This window comes from Lepidochelys kempii, chromosome 7, assembly GCF_965140285.1.
Source record: "Lepidochelys kempii isolate rLepKem1 chromosome 7, rLepKem1.hap1, whole genome shotgun sequence".
Lineage (NCBI taxonomy): Eukaryota > Metazoa > Chordata > Testudines > Cheloniidae > Lepidochelys > Lepidochelys kempii.
In genome coordinates this window covers 121,171,450-121,186,932 of record NC_136386.1, presented here as the reverse complement: position 1 = coordinate 121,186,932, position 15,483 = coordinate 121,171,450, and the positions used below count along the sequence as shown (strand labels likewise).

The 15,483-nt window shown below is 47.5% G+C and overlaps 2 protein-coding genes across 3 annotated transcripts in view; one reads left to right on the top strand and one right to left on the bottom strand.

Moving 5' to 3' along the window:
• Positions 1 to 2,598, top strand: part of PDCD11 (programmed cell death 11) — a 44,489-nt gene extending 41,891 nt beyond the window's left edge. For both annotated transcript variants that reach the window (XM_073354470.2, XM_073354471.2), the window contains exons 35-36: positions 425 to 590; positions 2,060 to 2,598. In XM_073354470.2, coding sequence (XP_073210571.2) covers positions 425 to 590; positions 2,060 to 2,231 — 338 coding nt within the window. In that variant the 3' untranslated portion in view covers positions 2,232 to 2,598. The remainder of the gene's footprint in view (positions 1 to 424; positions 591 to 2,059) is intronic.
• A 3,503-nt stretch (positions 2,599 to 6,101) lies between these two features.
• CALHM2 (calcium homeostasis modulator family member 2) lies at positions 6,102 to 15,168 on the bottom strand. Its single transcript, XM_073354977.1, has 2 exons — positions 14,501 to 15,168; positions 6,102 to 8,299 (listed from the first exon to the last, which is right to left on the bottom strand). Exons 1-2 carry the CDS (start codon positions 15,041 to 15,043, stop codon positions 7,883 to 7,885), a joined length of 960 nt encoding a protein of 319 aa, XP_073211078.1. The 5' UTR covers positions 15,044 to 15,168; the 3' UTR covers positions 6,102 to 7,882.
• Positions 15,169 to 15,483: the final 315 nt, after the last annotated feature.

The window sequence follows — 15,483 nt, the reverse complement described above, 5'->3', positions numbered from 1 at the left end:
TAAGGTCTGAAAACCCCTGCTCAAAGTCAACTGCTCTGCATGTGTGTTCTGCTTCTGAAGGGGGCAGGGCTGTGAGTAGGCCCTGCTGGGATTTGAGTCATGGTTCCAGGGAGCCCTGGAGGGTTGAAACCTGAGAAATCTACGCCCAAGACATCCCCTCCAGGAGAAAGCTGAATAAAATGCTGAGATGGGAAGTGAGCTGCAGTCGAGACTGGGGATGCAGATCCCCATCACACCAAAACCTCTTTCTGAGCAGAGACTAAAGGATTGGCTGCAGATAGCATTGTCCTTGGAGCCGTGCCAGCCTCTTGCTTGGATATTTGGCGGTTGTCTACATGTGTTTGGGGGTGGAGGGAGGGGATGGAGAGGGGCAGGTGCCCCTGCTGGTGTGTGCAGTGCCCTGAGGGGTGTCTTCTCATTATAGATGTGGATGTGATTTCCAAGTTTGCTCAGCTGGAGTTCCACTTTGGGGACCCTGAACATGCCAAGGCCATTTTTGAGAGCACGCTCAGCAGCTACCCAAAACGCACGGACATCTGGTCCATCTACATAGACATGATGATCAAACACGGCAGCCAGAAGGAAGTAAGGTGAGTGCTTGCGATGCGGGGGGTGTGCATGCGCGCGCGTGTGTGTGTGTATGCACAAGGCTTAAAACGCCCCCTGCAGGGAGTGTGAATACCCTTCAGTACTGGGCAGTATGGAGGATCCCAGAGCAACAGTGAATCTGTGTTACGTGGAGAAGGCAAAGGGGTCTGGGCTCGTCTTTGTTGGAAAGGAGGGAGACCTTCAGGGGCGCAATGAGCAGGTTTGGACAGTGCTTTCACAGCAATGCAGAGTTCAGAAACTGGAGAATCTAATCTAAATCTACAAGATCTACACAGCACGTAGGGAAATACTTCTGGATGTCTCTTGGCCTCTTTTTATTCCCTGCTTGGATCACTTCACCAGTAATTGATCCTGTATGTCTACGAGGCTGAGCGCAAGAGGCCACCATTGGCTGAGGAGCAAGAGCCTAGTTAATCTCTTTATTTAATGCTGCCGCTCTTTCAGCCCCAGATGCCATGCCGCTCACAGAAGAGCATATTCATCTCCCAGCCCCCTGGTGGGGTCGTCACTCAGCAAAGATGTGAGATTGCTCCTTTGTGTGCAAAGTGATAGCGAAAGCTGATCAGCCCTTCCATTTTACATCGTCCCTTAGTTAGCCTTTGAGGGATTAGATTTTTATTGGTAAATATTGACAAATGTCAACTTCCCCACACACGCGCAAACCAATGGAAAAATATTTCCATGGATGATGATCAAAATTTCCAGATAGACAAAGTAAGAAAAGTGCTGCTTGAGAACTTATTAGAGTTTCGTTTAAGGCTAATTACTTCATATATTTTGACATGATGGTGACAATTTGTGTGCTTAATGGTTATAAAGCTTTAACTTTTTTGAATCTCAACATCTACTGTCATTAAATAATTACTGTCTGACCCTGCCCCTCGTCTGATTCCCCCCCCATAATTACCCACGACAACGAACATTTAAATTGATAAAATATTTTTAAAAACTCTTAAATCCCATAATTATGCACAACTGTAAAAATTTAGATACATAAAAATAGAAGAAAAATGCTTAAACAATCAGTGATATTATCGGTCGAAATTATTAAAAAAATTTAAAAAATTGAATTCTGCCAAGTCTACCCAGGATGCAAGAAGGGGCTACTCACTGGCATGAGCTTGGAGCTAGTGAAAGGAACTCCTGCTTTCCACAGTGTGTAGCCAATCCAGGACCATTCCCTGAGCTCAGTCGAATACTGTGGCTGGATTTTAGAGAAATAGCTGTATGATTTGGCCAGTAACCGTGTAAGCAAAGAGGAAGGGGGTTATGAAGCCTGCTGATTCGCAGGGATCTGACCTTCCATTCTACTGCAGGCTGAGTGTATGTACTGCGTTTCCTTTGCCTTCCACTGAAGTATGACCCGTCCTGCCCATTGTTCAGAGGCAGGATATCAGGCTTGCGGGTCCAGTGCTGATCCATGTTCTGAATGGGTTTTTGATTCTTGCAGGGATATTTTCGAGCGGGTCATTCACCTGAGCCTGGCAGCAAAGAGGATGAAATTTTTCTTCAAGCGCTACCTGGATTATGAGAAGAAATATGGCACGTCGGAAACCATCCAGGCTGTGAAAGTAGCCGCACTGGAGTACGTCGAGTCCAAGACCTCTCTTGCCGAGAGCTAACTCTCGGAGCAGAGAGACTCAAATCCTGTTGCAGACTCTGTGTATCTGGTGCTGGAGGTGGAGATCCGCAGTAATGGGCTGCCTGTGTCCATAACTAGCGCGTTTCCTGAGAGTACCCAGCCGCCGGCTGAATTGTCCAGGACCAAACTAAGGTGGAAAGAACAAAGTCTAGGAAGTAAACATTTACAGGAGCTTTCCATCTTGCCCCACGATACAACAGACTTTTAACGTGTGGATGATTTTGGATCTAGTTATTTAAATGCTGATTGTTTTATAAATGGTAGAAACCGCTACCCTTTGTATGGCTTTCCTGTCGAAATGGGGCAGTTAGTGACTCTCCATCATTAAATACAATGATTTGGCATAAGCTCCCTTCTCTTTCCTATCCCCTCGCTCTTCCCAGCATCACTAAGAATGTTCTCGCATTTCACCTGCTTTGGTGTCTTTAAAGATTTGTCTCCAGTGCTTTTGTGCTGCCAGCAATTTAGCACAACCACCTGCTTGATTGATTCCTCTTAAAGCCTACGGCCACCCAACTAAACTTGATCCATTGCTCATGAGCAGCTCTAGGGTAACAAACACGGCTTGTGATGGACAGTAATTAGAAAGGAGACTGCCTCAGCAGCAGCTGTCTGAGGTCATTAAACTGAGAGAAGAAACCAAGTGTTACTTGCTGAAAAATAACGCATCCCATTTTAACCCTTTTATACTTGGAACACGACTGCCTATCTAAGGTTCTTATATGGCTACCATCAGCGTAGTATCCGAGCCCTTCTCAATCTTTAATGAATTTATCCTGACATCCTCCCGCTGAGGTAGGGCAGTGCTGTTACCCCCTTGTACAGCTGGGGAGTTGTGACATGGGTGGAGTGACTGGCCCAAGGTCACACACGAGATCTGGCAAAACAGGGACTTGACCCATCATCTCCTAAATCCCAGACTTAGCAACCTAACCACTGGACCATCCTGCAGAGTCCAAGGGGCTCCATGCAAGTGGTGACTCTTAGAGAACATTTTTCATCAAAAGGTCTAATGACTAGATCTAACACACAGAAACATATCTCCATACACCCCCATTGCCAACTGCAAAGGAAGTTGTGACTTCCTAAACCAGACTAGGTTGCTACCAGTTCTTTTGTTAATTAATATTTGTCTTGGACATCTTCCAGAAAGCTCTGAGCAAAGCCTCCCTCTGCGCTTCTCTTTTTAAATCCACTTAACTCCAAAAGACGAACTATATCGTTAGAAGCCAAGTATAGTATCAGGGAGTTCTTTTGTGCTTCTCTGGCTGAGGTGTTATACCTCTACTTGAAGAGCCTAATTCCAAATGTTGCACCCTTCTTCATGAAAGAAAATGTGACCTCTTCCCTTTACTGGAAAATAGTCCACCAGCAGAATCTCTTGTTGTTCCCTTCCGAATCTGGGTACGGTCCAAAGGCTCTTGAGCAACATAAACAGTCATGAGATGAGGTAAGATCCTCTCATGGGTTAGTAACTGGTTAAAAGACAGGAAGCAAAGGGTAGGAAAAAATGGTCAGTTTTCACAATGGAGAGTGGTAAATAGCAGGGTCCCCCCAGGATCTGTACTGGGACCTGTGCTGTTCAACATATTCATAAATGATCTGGAAAAAGGGGTAAACAGTGAGGTGGCAAAGTTTGGAGATGATACTCAAGATAGTTAAGTCCAAAGCTGACTGTGAAGAGTCACAATGGGATCTTGAAAAACTGGGTCACTGGGCAACACAATGGCAGATGAAATTCAATGTTGATAAGTGCAAAGTAATGCACACTGGAAAATATAATCCCAACTATACATACAAAACCATGACGTCTAAATTAGTTGTTACCACTCAAGACCGCGATCTTGGAGTCATTGTGGATAGTTTTCTGAAAACATCTCAATGTGCAGTGGCAGTCAAAAAAGCTAAGAGAATGTTAGGAACATTAGGAAAGGGATTGATAATAAAACAGAAAATATCATAATGCCAGTGTATAAATCTGTGGGATGCCCACACCTTGAATACTGAATGCAGTTCCAGTTGCCCTATCTCAAAAAGGATATATTAGAATTTTAAAAAGTACAGAGATGGGCAACAAAACGATTAGGGATATGGAACAGCTTCCATATGAGGAGAGATTATAAAGACTGGGATTGTTCTGCTTGGTAAGGAGATGACAAAGGGGTGATATGATAGGGGTCTATATAATCATGACTGGTGTGGAGAAAGTAAATAAGGAAGTGTTGTTGTTTACCCCTTAACATAACACAAGAACCAGGGGTCACCCAATGAAATCAATAGGCAGCAGGGTTAAAACAACCATAAGGAAGTACCTCTTCACACAATGCCCCATCACCCTGTTGCCAGGGGATATTGTGAAGGCCAAAAGTATAACTACATTCAAAAAAGAATTAGATAAATTCATGGAGGCTAGGTCCATCAATGGCTTTTAGCCACGATGGTCAGGATTGCAACCCCATGCTCTGCGTATCCCTAAACCTCTGACTGCCAGGTGCTGGGACTGGACAACAGGGGATGGATCACTCGATAATTGTCCTGTTTTGTTCATTCCTTCTGAAGCATCTGGTGCTGTCCACTGTCAGAAGATAGGACACTGGGCTAATTGGACCATTGGGTCTGTCCCAGTCTGGCCGTTCTTATGGTCTGTGTTTACGCGCCTCTGCCCACCTTTCATTCCCTCCTTTTTATGTAGAGAAGGAATGAGCGTCAGAAGGCTGTCACTGATCAACATCAGCCCAGGTTGAGAACCATCTTCTTAGGCTGGTTCTCTGGCCTCAGGGTCAGGGGGGTTAATCTGAGGCGTGGGATTATGGGCCCTTCAGAATGTTATAAAATAAATTCTTGCAAGATGACTTTGTGATGCTTTTGTTTAACCTTTAGTAAGAAGGGTGTGAGTTGTAATTAGTTGAATCTAAGATTAATTTGTGATCTTTAAAGCAAATTTGTATTTGCTCTTTTCAGCCATTAGAGAGGCAGTGGAAAAGAATCTTGGCTACAGTGCCAGATTTTTGAATTTTTGCCTGGGTTTATGGAGGTATCCTGAGAGAGGAACAGCCTGTTCCTAACTTAGTCTTGGGCTCCTTCCTTCGTTACAAAATCCATGCTGAATTCCTAGTTGATAACCAGCAGAGCCCCTGGCTAGAAGCTGCTGGGGTGGGGGTGCTATTACTTGCTATAGCCTGAGTTCCTGGCTCAGCTGATGGGCATGAATAGCAGTTACTCATTATGCTAAATCCTGACTTCTTTCTATTTGTCAGGCTTTTATAAGCGTCCTGGTTGTTGTCTGTTGTAGATCGCCAAGGAGAGCTGCATAGAATGTCTGCACCGTAAAGGAAAAGGAGAATTAAAAAACCCAACTCAAACTGCCATCACTTCACTTCCTGCCAGCATGTGATGTATAGCGATGACAACCTGTGTGTATTAGCACCAGCAGTCCGTGAGATGTCCCCCAGGGCCCATTTCCAATTGCTAGCTATGCTCCAGCTCTCTCTCACAAGAGAGCAGAGTGACAGAGCAGGGTCCGGTCCTCCCTTCACCCACTGCATCAATCCTCTGTAAAACCTGCACCCAAATCAGTGCAGCAGGGATTATGAAAGCAATATCACCAACTCTCATGATAGTTGGTGGTCTGCTTAAACCGTCAGCTCCTGGAGTCATGTGAACATGACAGAATCGGAACTTTAATTTAAAAAAACAAAGTAAGTTTCTGGCCCTCGTGTTCACATTTTCACGCTTTTCTTTGACCCATTTTCTGCACCCAAAATGTTCAGAAATCAGAAAGCAAAGAGAAAAAGAATTCAAATTTATTTTTTAATTTTTTTAAAAAAACCTTAATTTTTAATCGAGTCGCATGAGTTTGAAGTGCCTGACTCATGATATCTGTACACTTGGGGTTGACAGTACCATGAAAGGCCATAGCAAAAGTGCATAAAAACAAGGCGCATATATAAAGGAGCATTATAAATATGGAAAGCCAACTCCAATATGCTGCCAACCTTTAAAATAGAGACAATTGTGTGTATGTAATTCAACATGCAATTAGAGACTGGTGAATTATGCAATGCTATAAATTCAAATCAAGTGTCCAGCCAGTGGACAACACAATAGTGCAATGACAGTGGTACATTTCAACCTCCCGTCTGTTTCTCAGTGTGGAACTTAGTTCCTGAGAGAGAATCTGCAAGGATCTCATTCAGGAGCCATCTAAGGCAGTGGAAACAGTTTAAAAAGCCCAATGAAAGAAGGGAGGAGTGGTCACTGCTTCCCATGGCTGAATCCCACCAATTCCCATCAGTGCAAACCTCAGTCTCTACAGGCACAAGACGTGCTCATAATGCAGTCTTTTGGCTGGCTGGTCTCTGGTCTCCTTCCAGTAGGAGGAAGATGCTTAACTGATACAATTAAGTGTCAAGAGTGTGCACTGTAACTAAGTCTGATTATGAGCTTGCCATATCTCAGACCCTAAGCAGGGGAGAAGCTGGTCAGTGCTTGGATGAGAAGCCCAAGATGCTGCAGGAAGTGGTGTTAATGACTCAACCTGTCCAAAGCCAGCTCAACAGGATGCAGGTCTGCTGACGGTGCTGTCTTCAAGATACATAAAACCAAGCTGATGATCTTTTGTGCTCATGAAAGAGGGTGTTTGGTGTCCTGGCCAGTTTCCCATTGGGGTAATTACATTCCACTTCATTAAATTTCCCTGTGCAATATCAGTGTCCTACTTGCTGGCATCAGTGCAACTTGACCCCAGAGAAGCGGAGGGGGACGATACACAGGTAAACCGACAGGTCAGTCCTGGGGACATGCAAACCAGTGTGGGATGGCACTTAGAGGACTGCCAAAATAGTGTGAATGAGCAATGTGCATACATGAACATAGGTTTGTATTAACTCAGTGCCTGGTGAACTTTGTACCCTTTAAGTATGGAGCTACTGTGCTGTGTGTGAACGCAGGTCATTTCAATGTGCACCAATCCAAGTTAGTGCATACTACCCCCTCCCTTCCTTCATGTAGACAAACCCTTAGGCTCTGGAGTTTTTTGGTGCACTGATGGACTGTTGTTGTGTTCCACCCCAGATACAGCTGCCCAGCAGGTGCCCTGGGAATTTCTTTATGCTATAGAACTGCAAGATAAACTCTTAATAATAAAATAGGAAGTTGTGCTTGGTGGTCTTGTCCTGACCCTGAAATGAAGGAGAGCAAAGAGGCTGCAGCATTCGTGGCTGAGATAGGGGAACGCTGGCAGTGTATTGTATCTGGTTTCCCATCTGTAACGTGTCTTTGTGTACGCAGGACCTGGGGGCTCTGTCTGTGCATCAGAACAGTAGGGCTGGAGCACTGATAGTCTGGAGACAGGGTGCACGTACCTGCTTTAGGTGCCATGTCCTCTGTGTGGGAGCAGCAGTGCATGGCTGTGTCATAGAGACGGGTTCCTGGCACGATGCAGTTGGTCTTTGTCCTGAAGCTGTTCATCCTTCCTCCCGTGCTGTGCCCAGGAGGAACAGCTGTTTGGAGGAGAATTAGCAGCAAATCGACTAGCTGTGCACCTATGCCGTTTTTACCTCTTTGAACGTACTGTGATGCAGAGATGGTGTGGGGAACTGGTCCCGTCATCCCCCTGGGCTGCTGGTTCTCTTATGTGGCTAGGAAGACCATTTCCTGACCATCAGGCCCTGGCCCGTTCCCTTCCACCCCTTTGGCCCACTTATGGAGCCGGCTGTAGAGTGGGAAGCCCTTATTTTCCCGGTAGATATAGACCCCAGTGATGGCGTTCCACTGCGGGCTTGGCTGGACACCCTTCACTGGGAACTCCCCCACTAGCTCTTTCTCCTCCTTATTCAGAGCCACGAAGCCGAAGAACTGCTTGACATTGTTGGCGGCCAGGATCTTGGAGTGGACTTCAGCGGTGCGCTGGAAGAGCTTGGCCTCGCTAGAGCGGTACTGGGCCCAGTAGCCCTCTTGCCGGTAGCTCAGCGGTGAGCAGCAGTGCTTCAGGCACTTGGTGAGGAAAACCAAGACTGCGATGACCCCAATGAGCAGCCATCCAAAGAGCTGAGAAAGAGACAGAGAGGGCTACATCAGAACAGCTCATCAGTCCAATCTCCGATTAAAGATCCTGCCCCATTTCATACTGGCGTTTCCCCAGTTCATGCTGGCTCAGGAGGACACCAGCCCTTGCATTCTTTGTCTCTGTGAACATGATGCCGTACTGATAGCCACTGACTAGAACTGACTATAGCATAAGCAGGTGCTGTGCGAGATTCCCAGCAATCCTCTGCCAATGCCCTTCAGTCCTGACGGGCAACCGTTCCTGCTCTTCCAGACTGGAGCCAAGACAGCTCAGCTGATGAACCTCAGTCCTGATCTGCAGCTTCCCCTCCTACTCCAGACTTGGAACCCCTCACAGCGTGGCCAATGCACCCTGACCTGGGCAACTCCTTCTGTTCTAATTCAAGGACACCCCATCACTTCTGCTCCTGACTGGGCCACAAGGGGATCACTGCAGAGTGGACAGACTTGTCTGTCTAACTCAGATCCAACATGTACCTGAGTGTTTGTTGTGAGGACAGTTTGACTGTGTGCTTGATTGGTTGTTTGAAAAGGTTGGGAAGTGGGAGTGCTTTGTTCCAGGTGAGCCTTAAGTGGGCCTGACTGTATAAAAAGCCAGTCAGTAGCGAACCAGCTGAGCAGCGAACAGCACAGCAGCTAACAGAAGGAGTTTGCCTGGGAGTTCGCCTGGGGAGAGCCCACTGAGGCTTACATCTTGCCGGATTCTCTGAGTAATTACTACAACTCCTGAGGAAGCTCGTAGAAGGAAGGTAATATGGATGGGGGGTGTTCAGCTGTTGTGACCTGCACTGGATGTGCTATGTTTGTCTTTCTTCCACAGGACAGAAGCAACTTTGTCTGTACAAAGTGCAAGCTGGTCTCCATATTGGAAGAGAAGGTTCAAGGTCTGGAGCAACAGGTATCGACCCTGCGTTGCATAAGAGAAACTGAAGGTTTCCTGGACAGACGTCAGGATATGCTTCTACGGGCACAAGGTTCTGAAGATTCAGAGCAGGCTGCACATCGGGGACAGGAGGATGGTGAAGAAATTCAGCATCATGTGACCTCCAGAAGAAAAAAGGGAAACGTCCATGTACCAGCAATGCCGATACAGGTAAGTAACCGTTTTCATGTTCTCGCCACAGGTACTAATGCGGATAGTGGACCAGATGATACGTCGAGGGAAGGGAGCAGAAGGAGACTCCGCCGACTGGAAGGCATCAGATGCACTGTCCTAGGGTTGGGGGTTCCACGCCACCACTCCCAGGAGAAGGAGGCGGGTGGTGGTGGTCGGGGACTCTCTCCTCAGGGGGACTGAGTCATCTATCTGCCGCCCCGACCGGGAAAACCGAGAAGTCTGTTGCTTGCCAGGAGCTAGGATTCACAATGTGACGGAGAGACTGCCGAGACTCATCAAGCCCTCGGATCGCTATCCCTTCCTGCTTCTCCACGTGGGCACCAATGATACTGCCAAGAATGACCTTGAGCGGATCACTGCGGACTATGTGGCTCTGGGAAGAAGGATAAAGGAGTTTGAGGTGCAAGTGGTGTTCTCGTCCATCCTCCCCGTGGAAGGAAAAGGCCTGGGTAGAGACCATCGAATCGTGGAAGTCAATGAGTGGCTACACAGGTGGTGTGGGAGAGAAGGCTTTGGATTCTTTGACCATGGGATGGTGTTCCAAGAAGGAGGAGTGCTCGGCAGAGACGGGCTCCACCTAACGAAGAGAGGGAAGAGCATCTTCGCAAGCAGGCTGGCTAATCTAGTGAGGAGGGCTTTAAACTAGGTTCACCGGGGGAAGGAGACCAAAGCCCTGAGGTAAGTGGGGAAGTGGGATACCGGGAGGGAGCAGGAGCACGTGAGAGGGGAGGGCTCCTGCCTCATACTGAGAATGAGGGGCGATCAGCGGGTTATCTCAAGTGCCTATACACAAATGCACAAAGCCTGGGAAACAAGCAGGGAGAACTGGAAGTCCTGGCAAAGTCAAGGAATTATGATGTGATTGGAATAACAGAGACTTGGTGGGATAACTCACATGACTGGAGTACTGTCATGGATGGATATAAGCTGTTCAGGAAGGACAGGCAGGGTAGAAAAGGTGGGGGAGTTGCACTGTATGTAAGAGAGCAGTATGACTGCTCAGAGCTCAAGTATGAAACTGCAGAAAAACCTGAGAGTCTCTGGATTAAGTTTAGAAGTGTGAGCAACAAGGGTGATGTCGTGGTGGGAGTCTACTATAGACCACTGGACCAGGGGGATGAGGTGAACGAGGCTTTCTTCCGGCAACTCGCAGAAGTTACTAGATTGCACGCCCTGGTTCTCGTGGGAGACTTCAGTCACCCTGATATCTGCTGGGAGAGCAATACAGCCGTGCACAGACAATCCAGGAAGTTTTTGGAAAGTGTAGGGGACAATTTCCTGGTGCAAGTGCTGGAGGAAAACAACTAGGGGCAGAGCTCTTCTTGACCTGCTGCTCACAAACTGGGAAGAATTAGAAAGGGAAGCAAAAGTGGATGGGAACCTGGGAGGCAGCGACCATGAGATGGTCAAGTTCAGGATCCTGACACAAGGAAGAAAGGAAAGCAGCAGAATACGGACCCTGGACTTCAGAAAAGCAGACTTTGACTCCCTCAGGGAACTGATGGGCAAGATCCCCTGGGAGAATAACATGAGGGAGAAAGGAGTCCAGGAGAGCTGGCTGTATTTTAAAGAATCCTTATTGAGGTTACAGGGACAAACCATCCCGATGTGTAGAAAGAATAGTAAATATGGCAGGTGACCAGCTTGGCTTAACACTGAAATCCTTGCTGAACTTAAATACAAAAAAGAAGCTTACAAGAAGTGGAACATTGGACAAATGACTAGGGATGAGTATAAAAATATTGCTTGGGCATGCAGGAGTGAAATCAGGAAGGCCACACCTGGAGTTGCAGCTAGCAACAGATGTTAAGAGTAACAAGAAGGGTTTCTTCTGGTATGTTAGCAACAAGAAGAAAGTCAAGGAAAGTGTGGGCCCCTTACTGAATGAGGGAGAGGCAATCTAGTGACAGAGGATGTGGAAAAAGCTAATGTACTCAATGCTTTTTTTGCCTCTGTCTTCACGAACAAGGTCAGCTCCCAGACTACTGCACTGAGCAACACAGCATGGGGAGGAGGTGAACAGCTCTCTGTGGAGAAAGAAGTGGTTTGGGACTATTTAGAAAAGCTGGACGAGCACAAGTCCATGGGGCCGGATGCGTTGCATCTGAGAGTGCTAAAGGAGTTGGTGGATGTGATTGCAGAGCCATTGGCCATTATCTCTGAAAATTCATGGTGATCGGGGGAGGTCCCAGATGACTGGAAAAAGGCTAATGTAGTGTTCATCTTTAAAAAAGGGAAGAAGGAGAATCCTGGGAACTACAGGCCAGTCAGCCTCACCTCAGTCCCTGGAAAAATCATGGAGCAGGTCCTCAAGGAATCAATTCTGAATCACTTAGAGGAGAGGAAAGTGATCAGGAACAGTCAGCATGGATTCACCAAGGGCAAGTCATGCCTGACTAATCTAATTGCCTTCTATGAGGAGATAACTGGCTCTGTGGATGAGGGGAATGCAGTGGATGTGTTGTTCCTTGACTTTAGCAAAGCTTTTGACACTGTCTCCCACAGTATTCTTGCCAGCAAGTTAAAGAAGTATGGGCTGGATGAATGGACTATAAGGTGGATAGCAAGCTGGCTAGATTGTCAGGCTCAACGGGTAGTGATCAATGGCTCCATGTCTAGTTGGCAGCCGGTATCAAGTGGAGTGCCCCAAGGTCGGTCCTCGGGCTGGTTTTGTTCAATATCTTCATAAACGATCTGGAGGATGGTGTGGATTGCACCCTCAGCAAGTTTGCAGATGACACTAAACTGGGAGGAGAGGTAAATACGCTGGAGGGCAGGGATAGGATACAGAGGGCCCTAGATAAATTAGAGGATTGGGCCAAAAGAAATCTGATGAGGTTCAACAAGGACAAGTGCAGAGTCCTGCACTTAGGACGGAAGAATCCCATGCACCGTTACAGACTAGGGACCGAATGGCTCAGCAGCAGTTCTGCAGAAAAGGACCTAGGGGTGACAGTGGACGAGAAGCTGGATATGAGTCAACAGTGTGCCCTTGTTGCCAAGAAGGCCAATGGCATTTTGGACTGTATAAGTAGGGGCATTGCCAGCAGATCGAGGGACGTGATCGTTCCCCTCTATTCGACACTGGTGAGGCCTCATCTGGAGTACTGTGTCCAGTTTTGGGCCCCACACTACAAGAAGGATGTGGAAAAATTGGAAAGAGTCCAGCGGAGGGCAACAAAAATGATTAGGGGACTGGAACACATGAGTTATGAGGAGAGGCTGAGGAAACTGGGGATGTTTAGTCTACGGAAGAGAAGAATGAGAGGGGATTTGATAGCTGCTTTCAACTACCTGAAAGGGGGTTCCAAAGAGGATGGATCTTGACTGTTCTCAGTGGTAGCAGATGACAGAACAAGGAGTAATGGTCTCAAGTTGCAGTGGGGGAGATTTAGGTTGGATATTAGGAAAAACTTTTTCACTAGGAGGGTGGTGAAACACTGGAAGGCATTACCTAGGCAGGTGGTGGAATCTCCTTCCTTAGATATTTTTAAGGTCAGGCTTGACAAAGCCCTGACTGGGATGATTTAGTTGGGGATCAGCCCTGCTTTGAGCAGGGGGTTGGACTAGATGACCTCCTGAGGTCCCTTCCAACCCTGATATTCTATGATTCTGAGTGGGTTTATGTGTGTGTGGGGGGGTGTGAGAAAACCTGGATTTGTGCTGGAAATGGCTCAACTTGATTGTCATACACATTGTAAGGAGAGTGATCACTTTAGATAAGCTATTACCAGCAGGAGCGTGGGGTGGGAGGAGGTATTTTTTCATGCTTTGTGTGTATATAAAAAGATCTTCTACACTTTCCACGGTATGCATCCGATAAAGTGAGCTGTAGCTCACGAAAGCTTATGCTCAAATAAATTGGTTAGTCTCTAAGGTGCCACAAGTCCTCCTTTTCTTTTTGTGAATACAGCCTAACACGGTTGTTACTCTGAAACCTATGAGTCTATGGTGCTGCAAAGCGCTGGGTCAGCTGATGTGGAGTTGGTTCTGATAACTGGTCTCCCGGTGTCTGGATAATGTATTGTCCTCTTGCACCTAACACATGCTGCATTTTTTCTTTTTCTTTTCGGTAGGTCCTCACAAAGCCATGAACATGTGTCTTAAAAGCAAACTTCCCCCCAAAGCAGATTATTAATGTAAAAAGTGTACAGGTTTCTGGGATCTAACCCTGGTCCTGGGACAGCTCGCACCTCAGAGTAGGTGTAACTCACTCCAGACTTCTGGACACGCGGTGCTCACAGGCATGGGCTGCTGTGACAGAGGGCTGGGTAGACAGAGCTCTACCAGCTCTCTGATCATGGGAACAGCAATTAAATCACCCCAGAGTGAACCGGAGGGGCAAAGCTGTGCCTAACTGATAGACTGGCCATGGGCTGGAGAAAGCTACCACAGGAAGAATGTGCTCAAGAGGAGGTGGAGCCTGAGTGGGCCCTGATCCTGCTGCCCCCTCACCCCCCACTTCTGATGTGGAAGGTACCTTCTGTCTCCCCGCTCCTTGGCCAAGTGAGTTAAGGAGTGTACGATATTGTAAATACGGAGCTCTGAGCGGTTCGTGGCTTGAAAAGAGACAGGATGGGCATCCTGCCCTGTCACAGCTCAGAACAGAGCTGAGTGTTTCAGGGCCACTTTCCCCATTTTGCTTATCTTGGCTTCCCAATGCTGCAGTTTCAAAGAGAATTTATTGGTACATAGGTTGAGCCACAGAGGGGAAAGTGGGTATTATCTCCCTCAGAGAGGAAGATAATGGGGCACAGAAGGGGAAAGTAACTTTCCCAAGGTCACACAGTAAGTCAGTGGCAGAGTCGGGAATACAGCCCAGGTGTCCTGCTCTAACCACTAGACAACACTATGTAATATCCTGGCTTCAATTAAGTAAATGGCAAAACTCCCATTGACTTCAATGGGGCCAGGATTTCAATTTCTGTCTCTGAGCCTTGGAATCTTTGCTCTCAGTCTCACTCTCATCCTGAGCCAGAAATAGTACACAGGAGACCTGGCTCCCAGTCTCCTTTAACTCCTTGTCAACATTCCTTCCACACCCAGACATACAAGTAAATCAATACCTGGGACTCATATCTTAGTCGTCTTATAACTTCTTCCTTAAAACTTGTCAAGTTCCCTGGAATGTCCTTACAAGGGAACCTGGCCAGGGTCTCCGGTCCATATCTTGATGGAAATTCATCTAGGGAGGCAGGATCCACAAATTCACTGAGGGCACAGATGTAGGCTTCTCCGCGGAGCAATGAGATGACTGACCAGGTGACAGGGGCCACGGCAGCCCGCCCTATGATGGAGCCGAAGAGCAGGAAGGTGGCTGCAGCTGAGAAGTTCTTGGCCCCTCTCTTGTGGCACTCGGCCACCAAATTCCAGGTGTGGTTGTTCCAGATGACGCCGATGAGGAACAGGGCCAGGGCTGGGACTCCAATGGCAGCCAGTCCATAGATGTAGTTCCTGGCCGGAGAGCAGGGGCAGTGGAAGGCGACCACAGAGAAGAGTTCCTGACTGCCCACCGTGCCCAGGGCCACCAGGCCATTGAAGATCATCACATCTTTGCTTTTGAAGAACAGAGAAAGGAAGCGGAAGTTTTCAGTGATGAGGGCAGCCATCTTGGATTGAGCACCCAATCGGAGATGCCTACAGCAGCCTGGGTCCTCTCTCCTCACGCTGGCTACAACGACAATAACAGCACTGAGAAATGTGAATCATAGAGCCAATATTCGAGAGGCAGCAGACTGGCATGAGCTTTATCATTCCATACTAGAAGATCCTGTAAATCTGCAACAAAGAAAGGCAGTGTTATCTAATGATTAGAGCAGAGGTGTGGAGTTGGGACTCTTAGATTGTGTTCCCACCTCTGCTACTGTTTTGCTGTGTAACCCTGGGGCAAATCACACTCACTTCTCTGGGAGTTGAATAGGACTGAGGTTTTCCTCCTAGGTCAGCTTTACTGCCTCAGCAGTTGCAGATTCTGATTCGAGTGGTCTGTCTCTTGGGGCCTAACGAATGAGTATTAGTAACAGCAGTGTGGAGATCCTCGGGCCAAAGG

What these genes read in the sequence shown, in the direction of transcription:
- CALHM2 (XM_073354977.1), bottom strand. Translation starts at nt 15,043, where the DNA reads ATGGCTGCCCTCATCACTGAAAACTTCCGCTTCCTTTCTCTGTTCTTC. An exon ending in GACTAAGATATGAGTCCCAG is followed by an intron (nt 8,300 to 14,500) that starts GTATTGATTTAC and finishes TCTCTTTCTCAG; the next exon opens with CTCTTTGGATGGCTGCTCAT.